Source organism: Camelus ferus, chromosome 15, assembly GCF_009834535.1.
Source record: "Camelus ferus isolate YT-003-E chromosome 15, BCGSAC_Cfer_1.0, whole genome shotgun sequence".
NCBI classification, from domain to species: Eukaryota; Metazoa; Chordata; class Mammalia; order Artiodactyla; family Camelidae; genus Camelus; species Camelus ferus.
In genome coordinates, this window is record NC_045710.1 from 30,887,881 (window position 1) to 30,908,634 (window position 20,754).

General features: G+C 38.5%; 1 protein-coding gene across 3 annotated transcripts in view; it reads right to left on the bottom strand.

Moving 5' to 3' along the window:
* Nucleotides 1–20,754, bottom strand: part of THADA (THADA armadillo repeat containing) — a 286,708-nt gene that overhangs the window by 160,061 nt on the left and 105,893 nt on the right. For 2 of the 3 annotated variants that reach the window (XM_032497409.1, XM_014560974.2), the window contains exons 27-28: nucleotides 8,746–8,835; nucleotides 7,536–7,667 (exon numbers count right to left, since the gene is read on the bottom strand). The exons of the other annotated variant lie outside the window; for it this stretch is intronic. In XM_032497409.1, the coding sequence (XP_032353300.1) occupies nucleotides 7,536–7,667; nucleotides 8,746–8,835 (222 nt within the window). The remainder of the gene's footprint in view (nucleotides 1–7,535; nucleotides 7,668–8,745; nucleotides 8,836–20,754) is intronic. 3 annotated transcript variants of the gene reach the window in all.

Consider the following 20,754-nt stretch of genomic DNA (forward strand, 5'->3'; position numbering starts at 1 on the left):
TGCAGGTTTAGAGGCAGGTTTACCATTTCACTGCACATTTACAATCTACAGCTCGGTTGTTCAACTATTCTGAAATAAGACATCTCAGAAAGATGCCTTGATGGTCATCTAGACCAACCTCAGATGCACTGCAGAAATCCTTTTAAAAATACACACAACATGTGATCAGTTTTCCTTGACAGCTTTCAATGCAATGACCAGCAGCTCAGGATTACGGACATCTGCTCATTCTTTTGAAGGAGAATGCTAACTTCCACAACATTCTTCTTTATATTAAAATCTGAAATCTATTTCCCACTTTCCCATTGGGAGCACAAGAGAGAAATTATGTGCCTTCTGCCATATGGCAGCTTCTCAGATATACAAAGACCATTATCGTGTTGCCTCTAACTGAATCTTTTCCAGTCTAACTATTTCCAGATGTTTAGCTTCCTCCTCATCTTGGTCTTCTCCTCTGGATAAATATTAGTTTATCAGTGACCCTCCTAAAATGGGAAGCCCACAGCAGAATAACATAACAGCAGAATGATGTGGGTTTCGTCTGACCAGCAGAGCTGAGGGGGACTGTAGCCTTCACAATTTGGAAGCAGCAACTATGTCATACTGCTTCCTCAGAGCTCATCAGGAAATCCCATTCCCCAAGATTCTTTCAGAAAAACTGCTATGAAGCCAATAGCTCTCATTGTGTACGTACAGGATTTTGACTTTTCTTTAAAAAGTCAGAACATGACACATATCTCTATTAAATGTTACCTTGCTAGCCTCAGCCCATCAATCCAGTCTTCCAAGGCTATTTTGAAATCATTTTTTGGGGGGAAGGGAGGGTATAGCTTAGTGGTAGAGCACATACTTACTAGCATGCATGAGGTCTGGGGTTTAATTCCCAGTTCCTCTATCAAAAAATAAATAAATATTACCTCCCACACCCTCAAAAGCCCCCCAAAACAAAGAAAAACATAATACTGAAATAATCTTTTTCAATTATGGACTATATCAGACAAATCAAATAAAAGAGTATAGCGAATAATATGACAACCATTTGCCCAAAACTCAGTTTAAGAAGACATCACAAATAAAACTGAAGTTTTATTATATGCTAGTATATGCTTCCTCAGTTTCATCCCCCTCCTTCCCCACTACACAGAAGTAATGGCCAGCATCCTGAATTTGTGTTTGTCACTCCCATGCTTAAAGACTATTTTAAATTTGAGTCCATTACCATTTATATTTATTTTACACAAACCTAATAAGCAGGCACTCTAGTCTGTCTTCATTTTAAGTAAGTAATTCAAATGTTGAATAAAGCAGCATTATCCTCATCTATCAGACTAGTAATCTCATCAAAACAATGAGCTGACTCAGGCATGACTAATTCCTAGGGAATCCTTACTAGCTCTCAGCAAATACAGCATGAAGCACTTGCAAGCAATATGTTGAACAACCCAGCCTAAAACCATCAATAGCAACACAACTGTTTAGTCACTGATGAAATATGCCTTTTTTCCCTCTCTTTTGAAATCTTTCTGCAAGCTTCTAGGATAGCATTCCCATTCCACATTTCCCTAAAATTACTGACTTGGCTCTAGGCTAACTTGCACCCTAGGCTGTAAGTTGTCTGGGTCCAGGGATTTGCCTTCATCCACAGGAGACAGGGGTCTTTTTCTATCACCTCACCTACATCTGGCTTGGGGGCCTGCCTTCCAGTTTACAGGCAAAGACAAAGCTGAAGCAGGAGTTCAAAAAAGTCTGCCCTTTCTCTATCAACATTACACTATCAATCCCTTCCGCTCACTAGAATTTTTCTTAACAAGCAAACTAAGGAGTTTTATCGGCTATTTTGTAGGCAGGATTATCCCCATTATACAGATTGACAGCCTGAAGCACTTAGGGGCCCTCCTTTTCATGCCACATTAATCTGGGAGGCTTTCCCCCACATGCTTTGGCTTGTTTATAATTCTATGACCTCCCCACCTCCTCCTCCTCTTATCAATCCAGGCTCCTCTCATTTGGCTCTAAAACCTGCATCAGGGCAGCTGTGAAGGGGGCCTCCAGAGCCTCTGACTGGACAGCAGTCAGGGGAGAGAGTTCAGAGTCCAGGAAACTCTCAGGTCACAGGCTCGTGAGGCCAGAGAGGACCTAGGTGATGTCCAATTCCTTAATTTGATAGAAAAGGGAATCGAGGGTCAGAGAGGTGAAGTTAAAATTAAAGCAAATGTCAGAGCTCATATTAGAACACAAGATTCCTCAAAGGCCAGGTGAAACACAAAACCCAGCTGAGCCTCCTTTCTACATAACCAGTAACCAGTGGGATATGAAATGTGGCTCCAATATTGTAGGACCAGGAGTCCCTTAAGTATGTCATAGGTGCACAGATCTGCTGAGACACAAAATGTCTCATTTCACAGTTAGTTTCATTTTTAGGTTCATCATTCAGACTCTGTGCCCAAACCTGGGCAAGGCAGAGAAAAGGACCAAAAGTAAAAAATAAACCCCCAAAATCTAGGGCTGCTTCTTCATGGAAAGAGATTAAGATTTATTTGGAGAGAAGAAGCATTGAGCATATAAATTACAATATGACACAGTAATGATGAATAGCAGGATGAGATGCTACAGCCATTCTGAGGGAGAGACGATTAGGAGCTGGGCTGCAGAGAGAGGGAGGAGGGCATGTCTTCCTTCCCAGCAGTGTCTCAACTGTCCTCTGTCTCATTTCTCTCTCTCTGATGCAAATCTTGCCTCCTACTTACCTACAAGGATTCTGGGAAGACAGAGCAGGTAGAAAGGTGCAGCCTTGGAGGACAGTTCCTGGTGTTAACAATCACAAATGAAGGTAGAGGCTAACTATTGCCTACTGCAAACCCCCAACTCTACACTATGGCAAATGAGGTCTTTCAACTTCATAACCTGGGTAAACAGTGAAGTGATAATCCTTGAATTACGCAACTTTCAAGGACAGAAAACAAGAGTCAATATCATTTCCCAATATCACAGGCTTAAAAGGCCTGACTCTTAGTTTCTGTACTCCCTACCCCTCCTACTGGTTCCATGGAATCAAAAGGTTCTATGAAATATTTTTGAAATACATAAAATATGTATTTTCCAACTTTTTTGATTTTTGACTAGATTTATAAGTATCTGCAACTAAAAAAGTTTCCACTGCATAGATCCCAGTGGGTGATTTCCACCGCCACGTGTCCAATTTAGATTGTATTTGGTATTTGTAGTTCAGAATTTTTCAGAGAAAAGAAAAGTAGATTTCACTGAAAATTTATCTAAAATGAACAATGATTAAAATGATTTGGGGGAAAACATAATGAAAATCATTTGCAATGAAAATAAGTCAAAAAAGGGGGGAAGGGTGCAGAGATGCTTTTAAAGGCATCCAAGAGTGAATAAAAAGCAGCGGAGGGATTTCTTCTGCAGGCGTTGATCCAAGGCTGAGACCTCAGTTATCTGCAATAGAAGGCACCTTCTGTCTCAAGTGATACCCACACACACACAAGTGCCACATGGGTCCAGGGAGGGTAAAGAGCCTTGTTCAAGTGTCACAGCTCGTGAATAAGTGGCACAGCTCAGAAAGAACCAAGTCTCTTGAGTCCAGGGCCTTTGCTCTGTTCAGGACCCCATGCTCTGTCCCCTGAGTTTGGGGCATATGGTTTCCTACAGCTCTTCAATTCAAACTTGAACCCTGCTTGTGAAAGGGAATTCAAAGGTGCGTGTCCAGAGATATTTTGGGTCTAGAAATTCCCAGACAAGTAGGCACTAATGAACTGTATTCAGGGAGCTTGTCAGAGTCCCTTTTAAAAGCATGAGCCACTCTGCTCTGTGCTATTAGAACGGAAGGGTGAACGGCCTTAAATTGAAGGCACCATCTTTGCATGGTAAGGGGCTGTGTACCTGCATCCAGCACAGCATCAGAAACATAAAATACACTGGATTTAAAAAACAAAAAACAAAAACAAAACCTTGTAGACAAAATACCAGTATTAACATGATCATTTCCGTTTCAAGATGATGCAACAAATCATAGCTGCACACACACAATAACTTTAGAAAATCCAAATCAGAAACTTCTTAGATTAAGCCAACAAAGAAAGGCAACAGAGTTATAAGCTTATATTCCCAAATGTGGAATAAGGAACAAAAATACAAATAATACTTACAAACACCTCACAGAGGAAGGAAATGGCAGGCAGGTATATGTAAACCAAAGGGAAATAAAAAGCTATTGTGAGGGCTTTTCATCTTATTATTATTGAACATAATTCACTGAAGCACAGTCAGAGTAACCTTTGCTGCTTTTCTCACTAGCTGAAAAATTTCTCTTTTGCTAAACTCAGAGTATCTAAGAGCCTGATTAGAGCTCTTCCAAGTACACAAATTAACATTAGTAATGCCACAGACATAAAATACTGCCCCTCCACTTGTGCCTACACCCATCTTTTCAGCTATTATCCCAAGTCAAAACAGCCCAATCTCTACCAGGACTGGAACCACAAATACTGCCTGGAAGGGCAGGTTTTACGATCAATCTTTCATTTTCTTCATGAATAATTTACTCAGAAGTAATTTAAATCAAATGTGTATAGTTTTACCAAATTCACTATTTAAAAAAAATCTGTTTGTAGTTCATCTCCCTAGTATGACTGTGAATATTTTAGGGCAGCACAACATTGACCCTGAAGTAGACTGTTGAAACCCAAAACTGATTTTTCTAACTCTAATTCTAGAATCCTTCCACTTTCTTTGTTTTCTGAGGGGGAGGTAATTAGGTTTTCTTCATTAATTTCTGCTTGGAGGAGGTACTGGGAATTGAACTCAGGACCTCCTGGGTGCTGAGCATGCACTCTACCACTTGAGCTATACCCTTCCGCCCTTCCACTTTCTTTTGAAGAAAGAAAAGCCAGCCTTCTTCCATACCTGACCACCGACCAACCCCACTATCCCAACCAGTGACCCCACAGATGTGAGCCTGAGAGAAAGGCTGCATCCAAACAAGACACCTACACCATTGCAAAAGCAAGGCAAGGAGCAGACCCCACCAGTTAGGGGGCATGCCTTCTCTGTCCTCAAAATAGCCTGCATTCATATCCACGGGCTGGGGATAGGCTCCTCATCGCTCCTAGCTGCACAAATTTCAGGGCCCATGGGCCTACCCAGCATAGCTAAAACTCCTGACTACACAAAAGGGACTTGGTTACATTGGTGTAAGGTAAAGAGTACACCCAACACTCTTGACAAGTCCTACAGTTTTGGGTTCATATCCCAGCTCTATAACTGACTCACTTTCTAAACCTCAGTTTCCCTCACAGGTAAACGGGGGTGATTACACGTCCTCTCAGAGTCACTGTAAGCAAAATGCCCAGTTCAGGGCCTGGCGAACAGTCGAGGCTCAACAGAGGTTGGTCTGCTTCTGACTGACTACTCTGCTCAGAATACTTTCTTGCTTGTTCGCTGCATTCCTGGGCAAAAGCTCCTTCTTATAAACCTCCTGAACAGCCTAACCAAACACCAAGTATCATTCTACTACTGCATAGTTTATTAAAATCATCTCTTTGTGAGTGTGTGGCTCTGATAATGTTTAATGTCCCAAATGTAATCTTGCTACTGAAAGTGTGATCAGCAGATCAACAGTATTAGCATTACCTGGAATTTTGTGTGAAATGCAGACTCTCAGGGCCCACCAGACCCACTGAGTCAGAATTTATGAGATACCCAAGTGATATGTTTATATCTTAAAGTTTGAGAAACACTGTCTATAATACATATGGACATTCAATAAATCAGAGCCTAAATGATACTCTAAGGAATCCGTTGTGGCACTTCTGCTGGTGGTGGCACTCAATGAATCTTTTTTTAAAATTTTATTTCATTTTATTTTTTTAAAATATATTTTTATTTAAGTTCAATGGATCTTTATTCAGGTAGAAAGCCACTACTGACCAAAGCATCTTCACTGGAAGGACAGGAGAACTGTACACTTATTTCTTTGTGTTTTCTGAGTTAAAAAAATATGATGCACTAAATACATATTTAGTATGTATTAAAGGCATACATATTTAATATTAATATTTAAGGCAATATTTAAATCTATGTTAATAGAATCTTTGTATATGTAATAAGGGCTCTGAATATAATTAGTAATATGAGCATTCTGACTATATGTAAACTAATAAACACAGGAAGGATACTTTCAATGTAGTAATTTTTGGTTCCTAGGAGGCAACACCTAAGACTGATTAGTAATTAGCTTCCACAAACTCAATGTTCTCAACACAGGATGATGAAGTTCTAAAGCATGTCTTTGTTTATAATGTACACTGTGACTTTGTTTATAATGTACGTGTGCCATCCCCCCTACCCCATCAACTTTCTGAAATACTTTTGAGTTCTTTTCCAGTTATATGTGAAAGTACAATTTTTAAGTGCTCCTGAAAGTAAAATTTATGACCCAAATTCCTAAAATGAATCACCAAATGCTGGATACGAGAGGCTGGTAACCCTGTGTATCAGGAAACAGAAACCAATCTGAGTGAGTCATCTCTGTGATCGTAGATAACACAGCCACAGCCAGGGCTGGGCGCAAACAAATGGCTACAGCAATCACACACCGGAATCTCGTGTTTAATGGTTTCTCACATTAAAATGCATCAGTCAGCGCTGTGAAATCAGGAAGTGGAACCAAGGACACCACATAAATAACAAGTACACTCATTTGAGTTGGGTATATTTTATCCTTCGGCTGTAAGTCTATTTCAACTTGTAATAGATATACATAAAAATGAAGGTGTTGTTTTGTCAAGAGGTAAGCAAAAAGGTAAAGGCTAATATGACAGGGCTTCTAAGCTATTTCATAAGAAAACTTCAATATTTTTTAGGGTTTATTTATTGAGGCCTTTGATCCAAAATGAAAAAAGGGATCAGAAGCTGGTGAATGCCTCAAAAAAAAAAAAAAAAAAAAGTAACAAGGGAAGTGGTAACAGGCTGTAGAAGCAGAAAAGTCTGTTACCATTTGATTCCATGCATAATCTTTGTGCATGGCTTTTTTTCAGGTACTCCAAGCTTGAAAGAGAAGATGAGTGGGAAGTGAACTCGTGCTACACAGCATTGCCATCTAGATGCCACCTCTTGAAACCACTTGCAAACTCCTCCGGAGTGAAGAGCCACTTGAACCCCTGGACAGGGAATGTATGCCAGGACCAAGCCTGCCCCATGTTGACCGGGCTCAACACAGGGATAATGCACACACCCAGGTTATGTTCATTAAAAGGGGGTATCTCCTATCAACACCACATGTCCACTGGCAGGCAGGGCTTCCAGGAAACAGTACTCACACGGTAGATATCAATGCCTACACTCACAATCTGAAACACTGGAGACCAGCTGGGGGCAATGGCAATAACCCCAGAGCCCTGCATTCACAAGACCCCTCCCAAAGTTAAAAAGAAATATATAATTTCTGAAATAAGAACAGGATTATATATCCCCATGAGGCCCTCTGCCCACCCCCATCATTTCCCTGAGGCACACACTACCTCATGATGAAGGGGATGAAAGGGGACATGCTGAGAGCAGAGCAGGTGCCATCCATCGGGGAAGGGTAGAGTCTCCCCAACACCAAGAGTAAGAGAAACATGCTGGGATGGCAGTTCAGTTCTCCGGTATCACTGGAAAAAAATTATTGTACGGAAAGGATTTAAAACTTAAAAGGTGAGGCACTATCTTCAAACACTTTTCTCATTAAATAATTTATGTATATAAAGTGAGACCCTATGACAGGGATAATTTTCCTTTTTTCATTTTTCTCCTCCATCCACTTCAGTATTTTCTTAATGTGCAAATAAGGAAGGACTACTGGTAATGCTGTGGATCAGGCTTCTGCACGTGATTGTCTTCTCAAAGCTAATTCTTTGATAATTTAAGGCTGCTATTTTGATTTGAGCTGTTCAGACAGTAGAGAGGTGCCTGTTCCAAGAACGAAATGTGAAACTTTCAACATCCAAATGTACTTAAGAAAGCATGAACAGTCACTTGTGAGCGCCAGAAAAGCCTGTCTGCACAAATTACTAATATGATGAAATCTACCATAAACAGAAGTAAAATTCACTGATGTGATTTTTATTTCCCTATTATAGGCAATTGGTATAAATTCATACCAAGTGCAAAAATTGCTAAAAGAATAAAATGGCCCATGTTCTAAGATGTCCATACTAAAAATGCCACTACCAGCCACAGAATGTGATTGAAAGGACAATGGTGAACTTTGCACTGATCAGACTAGAAGCCCTCTTAATTGCTTTATTCTGTGTGTCCAGGGTCACTGGCCATCTTTGCTCAATTAGAACAGTACCATTTCTGATGATACATGACCAGATTAGTCAACTGCAATAGGCCAGTAACCAAAAAATGAGAGGTGTGCATTAAAACAATTCAGTATGTAAACACACAGATTTTTAAATATAAGGATTCTTAGAAGGAATTACCATGTGCTTCTATAAAGCTAATTCCTGTAAAACACTGAAAACTTTAAATCCAGGATTTTTAAAATGTAAAATATAATACAAAAAATGAATTTTATACAACTTTTCAGGTACAAATATACTACAGACTTAGGCAACATGATATAATAAAGCAGCACTTAAAAAATCCATCTATGTTATAGGGAAGGAGTTGATTAAAAACTGATGTCTGGAGGGAAAAATCTCAAAGTAATTCACATCCTTGATTTCACTATTGCCTTCTTACCTGTCCACAGTATTGGCTACCATTTCCAACTGTTTCAGAAGAAAGGGATAGAGTTCCGGGAAACGAGAGAAAAATTCACTCCCTGTCATTCTGTGGAGGGAGAATAAAAGATAAATTACTATCATTTATTTCCTCTGATTTAATAATAAAGCCTATATTTTTTAAAGAAAGGTAACTAAAGCCATTTGTTTGAATATTTAATGAAATAAAGAACAAAACCTATATCTGAAGAATTTAACAATCAGTAGAAATAATACATTTAATTTGGATTTTGGAAATGCTCTTAATGCATAGAATTTTATCTAAAATTTAAGATTATATATATTTAAAAATATTTAATATTAAATTCTAACAGGGAAGAAAGATGCAATCTGTGAAAATGTCACAATTGATTTGGACTATGGATATAATCACCACCTGCTTGACTGAGACTGATTCAACTTTAGTAATAAGGTCAAGTGTAGAACAAGGTTTCTCAAAGTCGGTACCAGGGACACTCTGGAGGAGATAATTCTTTGTTGCAGGGGGCTGTCCTCTGCACCACTGACTGTTTAGCAGCCTCCAGAGCTTCTCCCTGCCTAGATGCTAGCAGCACAGCACTCCCTCCCCCTACCAGCTGATAATCAAAGATGTCTCTGGACATCATCAAATGTACCCTGAGAGGAAAAAAGGTCCCCAGTTGAGACCTACTGGCCTGAAGTGTGGTTATCAAAAGAAGACTTGGTGTGTGGGGTTCTGGAGCACCAATCTATGAGGATTACTTTTTCCATCTTTATAAATACTAGCCCCAGAACTCTAACAAGATCCTGAAAATAGTTCCTCCAACTGTGCAACTGACAAAAAAAGCTCAAGCTAAATATAACATTTGGTTAGTCTGTCTCCAAAACTATTAAAGAACTACTCTGAAGGGGTGACATAAATACTCCCTAACTTGTCCCCTCCTATCAACTCTAGATGTATGCTCCTATTAATGAAGACCCAAAATAGCGTGTTTTTAAAATTGAGGTATATTTTACACATAGTGAAATGCTCAAATCTAAGTGTAGCATTCGATCAATGTTCACAAATGCATTCACTCATGTAATCCACCCCTGTGAAGCCTTAGAAAATTTCCATCCTCCCAGAAAGTTCCCTCGGGCCCCTTTCCCAGTCAACTCCAAATCCCCAAAGCAACCATGATTTGATTTCTATCACCACAATTTGGTTTTGTCCATTCTAGAATTTCATATAAATGTAATAATACATTAAATAATTTTTTGTGTCTGGATTTTTTCACTCAGCATAAAGTTTATGAGATTCATCCATGTTATTCAATGTATCAACAGTTTCTCTTTGCTGTTTTGTGTTCCACTGTATGAATATGCAAGTTTGTTTATCTATTCTCCTCTTGACAGACATGAACTGTTTCCATTTGTTGGCTATCATGAATAAAGCTGCTATGAACATTCTTGTACAAGGATTTTTTGTGAACATATGTTTTAATTTCTCTTAGATAAATATCTGAGAATAAAACTGAAGCATGTTTAACATTTTAGGAAACTGACTTTTCCAAAATAATTACAGTATTTTACACTCCCAGAAATAATAATAAGTAAGCATTTTAGTGGCTCCATACCCTTTCTGACATTTGCTGTTGTCTTCTTTTCCACTTTAGGCATGCTAGTAGGTATGCAGTGCTATCTCTTGGCAATTTTTACCTGCATGTCCTTGAGACTAATGATGTTAAACACTTTTCATGTGCTTTGGTCATTGGTATGGCCTTTTGTAAAGTATCTATTCAAGATTTTTAAATTAAGTTGCTTGTTGGGCTCCTTTGTCATATATAGGCATTGCATGTACTTTCTCCTAGCCTGTGGCTTCTCAATTTATTTTCTTAGTAATGTCCTTTGATGAGCAGAAATTTTTAATTTTTAATGAAGTCCAATAATTTGATCAATTTCTTTCTTTTATGATTCATACTTGCTACAGAAGAAGATGTTGCCTATCCCAACATCACAAAAATATTTTGTTTTCTTCCAGAATTTTTATAGCTTTACCTTTTAAGTTGATGTCTATGACCCATATCAAATTAATTTTTATGTATAGTATGAGGTGGAGATCAAGGTTCTTTTTTCTACATTGGCATATCATATTTTTAATACAGAGATGTCATAAGAAAAGATAAATGCCTTAAAATCTAAATGATGTACCATGTTCATGGATGAGAGGATTCAATATAAAGACAAAATTCTCCACAAATTCAATATAATTCCAATAAAAATAGTAATTGTGTCTGGGTATATATCTGGACAACCAAATTCTAAAATGTATACAGGAGTATCAAGTGCCAAGAGTAGCAAAGATAACCTTGAAGAACAACAAGTCTGGAGGACTCACCCAATTAGGTATACAGAAATAGTACAAAACTTTAATAATTAGGACACTGTGGTGACAAGAAGGCCAATGAAACAGAGCACAGCAGTGCACACAAATATAACTGAAAACCTGGTTTATGAAAGAGCTGGTATTGCAGATTATAGTACTATGAAGATCACAGGTGTTATGATAACTAATTATCCACAGAGATAAAATTAAAACAGGATGCCAGCCTCCCACAATATACAAAATTAAATTCCACTGAATTCAAGACTTAGAAGTAAAAAATAAAACTGCAAAATTCTTTGAATGACTATAGAGAACAGAATTTATTGAACAAGACCCAAAAGCATCACCTAGTAGGAAAAATAGATATATTCAACTATATCAGTTAATTAAAAAAAAAAAAAACTCAATATACCAAAAATAAAGCACAAAGAAAAATACAAAATAATATACACACAACATATTTTTGGTCAAGAAGGAGTATGAAATGTTATAGAATAGAAGAGATTTAAGAGACTAAGAGACTTAAAAGACTTATGAGACTAAAAAAAAACCAAAAAACTAAATGCAAGGTGTGGACCTTGTTTGGACCTTGATCCTAACAAACCAACTATAAAAAAAAATAAAAAAAAATAAAAACTAATTATAAAAAGACATTTCTAAGACAATTAGAAAAGTTTGAATATTAAGGAATTATTCACTTTGTTAGATATGATAATAGTATAGTGGTATTTCCTTTTGGGGAGGGCAAGAAATGGATAAAATAAGATTGGCAAAACATTGATAACTGTTGAAGCTGAGTGATGGAAAAACAGAGGTTAGTTAAACTAGTCTCTTCACTTTTACACATTTAAAATTCCCACAATAAAAATATTTTAAATTAAAAGTAAAATTTTTATTTGACAAGCCACAAATGGGGAGAAAATTTGTACTATACTCATATAACTGAGATTATATAATTAGTATTCTGAAAATATGAAGAACTCCAGTGAATCAGTAAGTATAAGACAACTCAATATAAAAATGGACAAAACCTATCAAAATACAATTCTCAGAAGATAAATGCTTGTGGCCAATAAACTTAAGATGTTCAGCAACACTGAGAGATCACTTTATATCCTCAAACTGGCAAAGATTAAAAAGTCCAACAATACTACATATTGGAATTCTCAGACACCTGATGGAAATGAAAATTACTGCAACAATTTTGAGAAATAATTTGGCGTTTTCTTGAAAGCCATAGATGTTTTTACCCAGTGACTCAGAAACACTCTTCCTTGGTAAATGGCCTAATAAAATCTTGGACACGGGCATCAGGAAGCTTGTACAAGCATATGTATAGCAGCCATATTCCATCAACAAGAGGGTGAACAAACTGTAGGACACTCACACTATGGAGTAATGTATAGCAGTAAATCTGAACAGACTACAGACACACGCAACAACACAGATGAATCTCAGGAACTCAATGTTAAGTGAAAAAGACAAGTTACAGAAAGTATATGCAATATAATCCTTCTACGTAAAGTTTACAGCAAAGCAACACTAAATAATACATTGCTTAGGGGAACAAATTTATGTGATTTAAAAAATGAAAAAGCAAATGAAAAAATAAAAACAAAATTGATGAAAGTAATCAATTCTCTTCAAGGGGAACAGAAAGAAAATGGGATTAGAGAGGAACACATAAAAGGCTTCAAAAGTAATGTTTGGAGGGGAGCGTATAGCTCAGTGGTAGAGTACGTGCTTAGCATGCACAAGGTCCTCGGTTCAATCCCCAATACCTCCATTATAAATAAATAAATAAAAACCTAATTATTCCCCCACCAAAAACCAAAATAAAAACTTAAAATCAAATTTTACAAAAAAGTTCTTACTCCACCCCAAATTACAGATTTATTGAACATGTATTGGATGCTTTATGTAAAATACACTCATATCCTTTACTTATTAAATATTTTTATGGAAAAAATTAATAAACATTAAAAGAAACACAGTAGACTGCCCAGTGCCTCTCCTCACAGAAAATTATGCGAAAATATCTTAGCTTTTGCTTTTAAAAAATTCAGTGTATTCAAATACATATTTTATAGTTTGGTTTTTTCCTCTTAACAAATATGCATTATATATATTGCTGTGCACCTTGCTTTTCTTTTTCATCTAAAACTGTATCTGTGAAATCACTCAATATCAGGTACAATGACCTATTTCTTTCCATTTAATGGCTGCAGAATAATCCATTGTTTAGTTGAGTGTAGCTGATTTAATTCATAATGGTAAGGGCTTTTGGTTGTTACCAGTCTCTTGCTCTAATAAAGGATGACATGTATGAATTTCTTTGTTAATAAATTGCAAACCTGGGTTTTGCAGGGTCAATGTTTTACTGAGGGGGAAGACAAAACCATTCCACTACAGGCTATGTTACATTCTTTACCACCTCCAAGCAAAACTGGTCAAGAATATCAGTTTCCATCTTTAGTGGCGTCACTTAAAGGTAAAAGTGCATGAGCTCAGTACTGGGATCCCTAAGTACACTTGCCCACACAGAATGCCTCCATCTACACAACAAAGCCTGATGGTTATGTCTTCTGGAGGAATTAGTCATTGACTTCCAGGGGAGTAAGGCATTCCTTAATGGCCTGATACTTCTTAGTGGAGTAACAAAGACAAGCATTCTCACTTAAGCAGACCATAGGCTTGTTATCACCATCATCTAGAAACTGTCTTGATAAATAATTGGCTCTGCTGACCACAATACTGCCAGAGAAATGGGCTGAGGAGCTACTATTCTAAAATTAAAGTCATTGCTTTAATTGAATTATAGCTAATTACTTCAAACAGCAAATTACCTCATTCAGTTACCTTAGCAAACATTTACCAACCAGTCTATCTTGGAGGATATTTGAAGACGGTACATTATTCAAAGTTAAATACGTGGTGAATGATTTAACTAATTGTTTTGTTCTTAGCAGCTTGGGAGGTTTTGACTACATCTTTAAAAAATATTCTGTTAAGATGACTGTGTCCATGCTTGATGGCGTAGGACTTTGAAGTATCAACTGTGCATCTGACAGTGTTTAAGAAAAACCAAAATTATTCTTTAAGGAAAATTTTGACCTTGCTCAGGTACGCTAAGACACAGGAGGTGCCTTTCTATTCTAGCATTCTTAGGCTCCACAATACTGTTAAGAAAATGGTGACCCCATTTCTGGTTCAGCTCACCTAAAGGCCAGGACTGCAAACACAGAAGAGTTGAGCTCCATGTACTTGCCTGATAGCATTATTTCAACCCTGCATCAGCCAAGGGCTACTAAAGACCTGGCTAGATGTTTATGGAGTGCTGCCTGAAAGATATGCAATTTTAACAACTCTTGCATATTACAAAACAGAGCCTCAAGAGGTAAGGCATAGAAGGGTATCAGAATTATCTAAGAGGCTTATTATTGAAACTTTACTCAGTTACCCAGAAGGTCTACAGCATCTTGAATGCAGAACTTTGGCTGCTAATATATATTAATTCCAGCCTTCAACTAACCAATGACTACATTTTATGTTTATACTGAGTGGAGGACCACCATGTACAATAGTGCTTCCAAGTGGAGGCAGTTTATAGGGGCTGCTGGTATAGGTCTGTAATCTAGACTTATTTTGAAAGACCAAGGTCATGGAACCATGTCAGTTCAAGTTTGAATCTCCTTCCATGAATCCTAGAACATGTAAGTTTTGTATAAGTTTTTTTTTCAATTGATTAGGACATGTAAGTTTCACCTCTCACTTGCTACTTAAAATTCTGATCATATTTTATCAAGAGAATAGCAAATTAAAAAAAAATTATATACTTCATGTTGAGCACTGTGTTAGGTCCTCTGGGAGATACTAACAATAGGAGACAGCCACTGCTCTTGGAGCTTAAAATCTGATCAGGAAGACAAGCCATGTTCATCGACTGTAATTAAAAGTATAAGGCAAATCAGTGTAAGGGTCAAATAAATGATGCTTACAGTAAGAGTACAGAGTTGCAAAAGACATCACTGGGAGCTGGAGAGGTAGGGAAAGTTTTGTGGGAAACATGGAAACCAAGGTGAGTCTTGAAAAACTGGTAAGAAAAAGGAGAGAAGACATCATGGAGGAGGTACAGGAACCAAGTGCACAGACAAGTTGGCTGGATGATAAGAGGACTTCATGATAAGAGAAAACAGAAAACACAGGATATTTACAATTTCTTAGAAATTTGAATGCCAGGTTAAACAGATTCACCTGTGTCTTACAGGCTTTGAAAGTTTCTGAACAGGAGAGAGATGTGACAAGAGCAGACTAGACTAGAGAGAGCAGAAATGTGGTGACCCCATGGACATTCACTAAATGTGTACTTTTTCCTCTCAAGTAGAGCATTAATATCTATAGGCATCTATATACTTCCCTGCATAACTCTTGATACGCAGCACAGTACTTTGTAAATGTTGGTTGACTGGTAAATATTTAGGTAATGAATGAATAAATAATATTAGCCAGAGAAGAAAAAAACTCTAATATAGTTGACTTCAAACCTATGCCTTATGCCTTTTTTCTTCTTTCAGTGATTGGTACCCACACAACTGACACCTAACTACTCACTCAGCTTCCCAAGTCAGAAACTCCCAATGCACACAATCAACAGGCAAATCTTGCTGCTTCTACCTCCAGAGTATCTGTTGATCTTTTTCTCACCATCCCCACAACTTACATCCCAAGTTTGACTGCTATTATTTCTTGCCTAGATACTGTGTCAGCCTCTCGCCTGATCTCTTTGCCTCACATCTTCCCCCTCTGTAACTGTTTTGATAAGAATTCTCTCTTCCAAATACAAATCAAATCACGTAACATTGTGAGATTAATAGCTCCCTACTGATTTTTGGATAAATTCTTCAGCATGATTTACAAAGTTCTGCCTAATCTGACTCCCTTGGCCAGCTATCTATCACCTCTCCACCTTCAAACCTAGCCATGCAGAACTTCTTTTGGTTCTATCAACATGCCTTTCTAGTCTCCAGAGGTTGGCAAATAACACTTTCTGCTAGGAACACTTCTCCCCTCACCCAATCCAGACTAACCCCAAACAATTGTTCAATTTGGGACTTAGGCCAACTTCTTCCAGGTCACCTTCTCTGATGTCTCAAGTGTGGGTTAGGTGTCTGACGTTGGTATCGTACTATAACCCACAATCTCCCCATCAGAGCACTGACAGCATGACATACATGGAACTTCTATTTACTTCCTTACTTCTCCCCACAGATTACACATTCTGCATGGACAGAGACTATATCTCTCTTACTTCTCCATATTATCTCTGGTGCTAAGTATGATGCTCAGTTCATAGCTGGTGCTGAATAAATACCTCTGAGTGAAAGAAGCAAAACAAAAGGACAGAGTCCTTGACAAAGTCAAGGAGAAAAAGGAATTATGACTAAGATGGTAACAAGTGAATAATTTCTTAAAGTGCATCATTAGCTATATCTAAGGACCTTCAGAATCATCATTTGAATTAATAAGCTGAGTATCCTGTCAGGGCGTGAAATGTTCTTAAACACAAATATATAAAACTTGTCTCCCTGGTTTGCAAACAGTTCGATTCCAGTTCAACCAATAAAGCCAACAGGCTGATATGTTACCTCCCCAGCTATGGCAAGCCCTGGGGGAAAATTCTCCAGTGACAGGCATTTCAAACCTGTTTATCTGTGTGGCCAAAAACTAGCCCAACAACTTTACAGGAAACAAGAGAAGTGATAAAAAGGAAAAACTGAACCTCTGAAACTTCAAGCTCCTAGGAAGACAAAGGAGATCAGCAAAAACTGTGAATGGGATCTAACAGACAGACATAGGAGAAAGCAAAGAAGCCAGGAGAGAGGGTGAGAATAAACAGCTTGAACCTTGGGACTGTTAGACTACACCAAAGGTGAGTTATTCCCTATTCCATCAGGTAAGAATTATGCAGGCATAACTAATGAGAGGTCCCTGGAGGAACAGAAGTTGCTTGAAGAAACTAGGTTGTGTTGTACCAAGAATAAGATGCTAGGGTGGGGAAGGGTAGAGCTCAGTAGCAGAGCACATGCTTAGCATGCACAAGGTCCTGGGTTCAATCCCTAGTACCTCCACTTTAAAAAAAGATTTTTCATCAAAAAAAAAAAAAAAAAAAGAATAAGGTGCCCGAAGCACAGAGTGGCTGTGATCTCCACCAAGGCACTCCACTGCCTGACATGTGTGCTCAGTGCTAGACACCCCCACAGCCCAGCTAGGGCCAAGAGCAAAGTAGGCTCGCAAGAAAAATGCCTGGCACCATTTTGTTTTATTTTAAGAGCTATTTAAAAATTATTTTAGCATTTCTTATTTATTGAAAAAAATAGATAATAAAGAACGCTGTAAAGAAAAATCTAAAAATCACAAACAGTATCAAAGATAGCTGCTAGTCTGTGTTGATGTCTATCCACACCTTTCTCCTCCTTATATATTGTTCTATAATCTACTTTTTACACTTAACGATATATTAAGAACACTGTTCCATATCAATCTGACCCCGCTTTCACATGGTAGCCTCTGGGCACTTTCTCTGTGCACCTCCTATGTTTGAACATTGGTCTGGGGAACTAATCCAGACACCAGCCCAGAACAGCCCATGCTCGTCTTGGCTGAGCCACGTGTGGAAAGCAGTCCCACTCTAGCCACACTCAGCACTGCCCTTTTGTCTGCACATTCCACATCTAATCTTAGTAATGCTGAGAGTCTAGTTTTTGAGAGCATCTGAGCTTTGGTCATTGTAGTGGTCTAGGAATCCACCCTGCCCCTCTAACCACTCAGAGAATCCTTCTCTTAAATCAAGCTTCTATGTCTCTTAGAGATCTGCATCCTGAGAAAAGCTGGAATGCCTGAAGCACATGCTTCTGAATTTAACAAAAGTGTCAGATGAAAACTATCATGCAAAGAAAAGAAGCATTTGGGGAAATGTGTTAAAAGTAAAAATAAGGTATCTCCACCCCCCTCTTCAATTCCTACACACATACTTCCTTATCATTCTCCATCATCTCAGAAACGGAGATCAACAGAGCAATGTACAAAGGTATGAAAAGACAGAGCTAGCAAAGGCAAGCAAAAACGTGCAGGAGTAAGGAAGTGCATAGTAAACAAGCAGAGCTTGTGCCTGGCTTGAAAAAACCAGAACTTATTCACAGGCCATGGAGAAAACACCATAAAACTGATCATTAGAGGAAAATAAATGATGAAGGCAAAAGCCTGGAGGTTTTCAAATGGGAACCCAATAAACTATTAAAATTTAGCTACTCCCCAGATTCTGGCCTATAAAACCACCACAGAGGAGAGAAATCAGTTAAGGGCCTACGTCTCCTTGCCATGTTGATTGCTGATAAAAACAGTAAGCTCATCTTAAGGATGAAACAAACCTACAAAGAAGACAAAGCGCGCGTGCACACACACACAATACTTCAAAGGATGATCAAATGCAAACTCGTAAAATAGAAACAACTAATAAAATAGAAATCTGGGCTTGGAATCCCACCAGGAGGACCATCTCTGACTCCATCCCTAGAATCTTCCCTCTACCTCTGAGTAGAGCTGATACCAGAATTTCTCCCTAGAGTAGTAGTAATTTAAAAAGAGTAAGTGATTGGACAAAAGGGATGTCAGGGATCCCAGGGTCAGAATCTCACACTCAACAAGCACTTGGAATCATTGTCATGGGTCCACTAGGAAGTCCTGTTATTAAATTTCAGGCAAAGGAAGTTAAAGAAAAGGCATCTTTTTCAGGGCCTCTATTCTAAGTGTACTGACTCTGACCAGGCCTCCTGCTAGTCTCCTTTTCCTTCCTAACCTCTGTAGATAGCCATGAAATTCTTGGACTTGGTGAATGTTTTTCTAGTCCTTCCCTTTTGGAACTGCTTTCCAGATAGAGAATCTTCCAAATCACAAAATTAGCCATCATTATACTATACCAGGGAGGGAAGTGAAAGGTCTTGGTTCTGGAAGTGCCCTGCCCTTCCCCTTGTGAAATCACTGGCCTAGGAGTGGGCTGGGAAACACACTTCCACTCATTACACAGCCAGTTGGTTGGTAACCACACATCTCTTGAATTCCTCATGTGTGCAAGGTCCCATTCTGGCAGCTTACATTAGAATTTTTTAACATCATTCTTAGAAGATGTTTCTTATTGAATCCCATCATCTATAAAATCTTAGAATCAGCCTATCTCCAACAATTAATTCAATAATCATTTTCTAAACAGTTTGTGGTAGAAAGTATCCAAAGATGGCCAACAATAATTTCTACTACCTAGTTATACGTGCTTGGCTCCTTCCCCTCAAGAGGTGGGGTCCATTTCCTCTCCCCTTGACTCTAGTCCAGTCTTACAACTTTCTTTGATCAATGTATGGTAGTGGAAGTGACTCTGTGCCAGTTGTGCCTTAGGCTTGAAGAGGCACAGCAGCTTCTGTATTCACTGTCTTGAGGACTTTATTTCTCTGCTAGAAATAGACCCCACTACCCCACCAGTCACTTATGCCCCCAGCTGAGGTCTCAGACAAATTCCACTGTCATCTGGAGTGATCTCAGGTGACATCACATGATAAAGAATTACCCAGCTGAACCCAGCCAACCTACAGAATTGTGAGAAACCAAAAAACTATCATTATTTTAAGCCACTAAATTTGGCAGTGTTTGTCATGCAGCACTAGGTAACTGAAACACAGTTATAACATTGAAGGTACTGAGTTATACTCTGTGGAAAAGGTAATATACTAAATTAAAGGGGCACTAATAACAAGGAATCCACAATTTAACTTAACTACTATATTTATTCTCTTACAGTTCTGGAGGCCAGAAATCTGAAATCAGAATCAGTGGTCCAAAATTAGAGTCAGTGGGGCATCTCCAGAGGCTCTAGGGGAGAAAGCAATCCTCATCTCTTCTAGCTTTGGGTGGCTGCTGGCATTCTTCGCTTGTAGCTCCATCACTCCAATCTCTGTCTCTCTGGTCACACTGCTTTTTCCTCTTCTGTCTCTCAAATCTCCCCCTACTTCTCTCTTATCAGTGATTGCATTAGGGCTCAACCAAATAATCCAAGATAATAACCCCATCGAAAGAGCCTTAATTTAATCACAGCTACAAAGACTCCCCCTTGCTTACAAGGTAACATTTACAGGTTCCAGGGATTAGGACCTGACGTCTTTGGGGGGTGGGGGTGTGTGCCCATTATCTGCCTAGCACAACTGTGAACATTTAAGAGTTAAGGCACTATGGGCAAGAATGAACATAAGTGGTTCATTCCAAGGCAGCTGTTTTCCAAATCTTTAAAGCAACAGGTGATTTATGCTCCAATATAATCTCAAAATTTAAAACACGAAAACAAAACAAAGCCAGAACTATCTGGTTGAAGCAGGGTTGGGGTGAGAGACTGTCAGTTCGGCCTCCCTCTCACCCATAGCAAACACAGGCTCCGATACACTTCTGTGGGCTCAAGAGGCACAGTGCAGAGAGTGAAGGCTTGGAAGACAAAGTGAAACTTAGATTGCTGTCCACACTCCCCACCTTCTTATTTCCTTTTATTTCCATCTCTTCAAACATCTCTAGTTAAAGAAATACACTCTATCTGTCACTGCCCTCTAT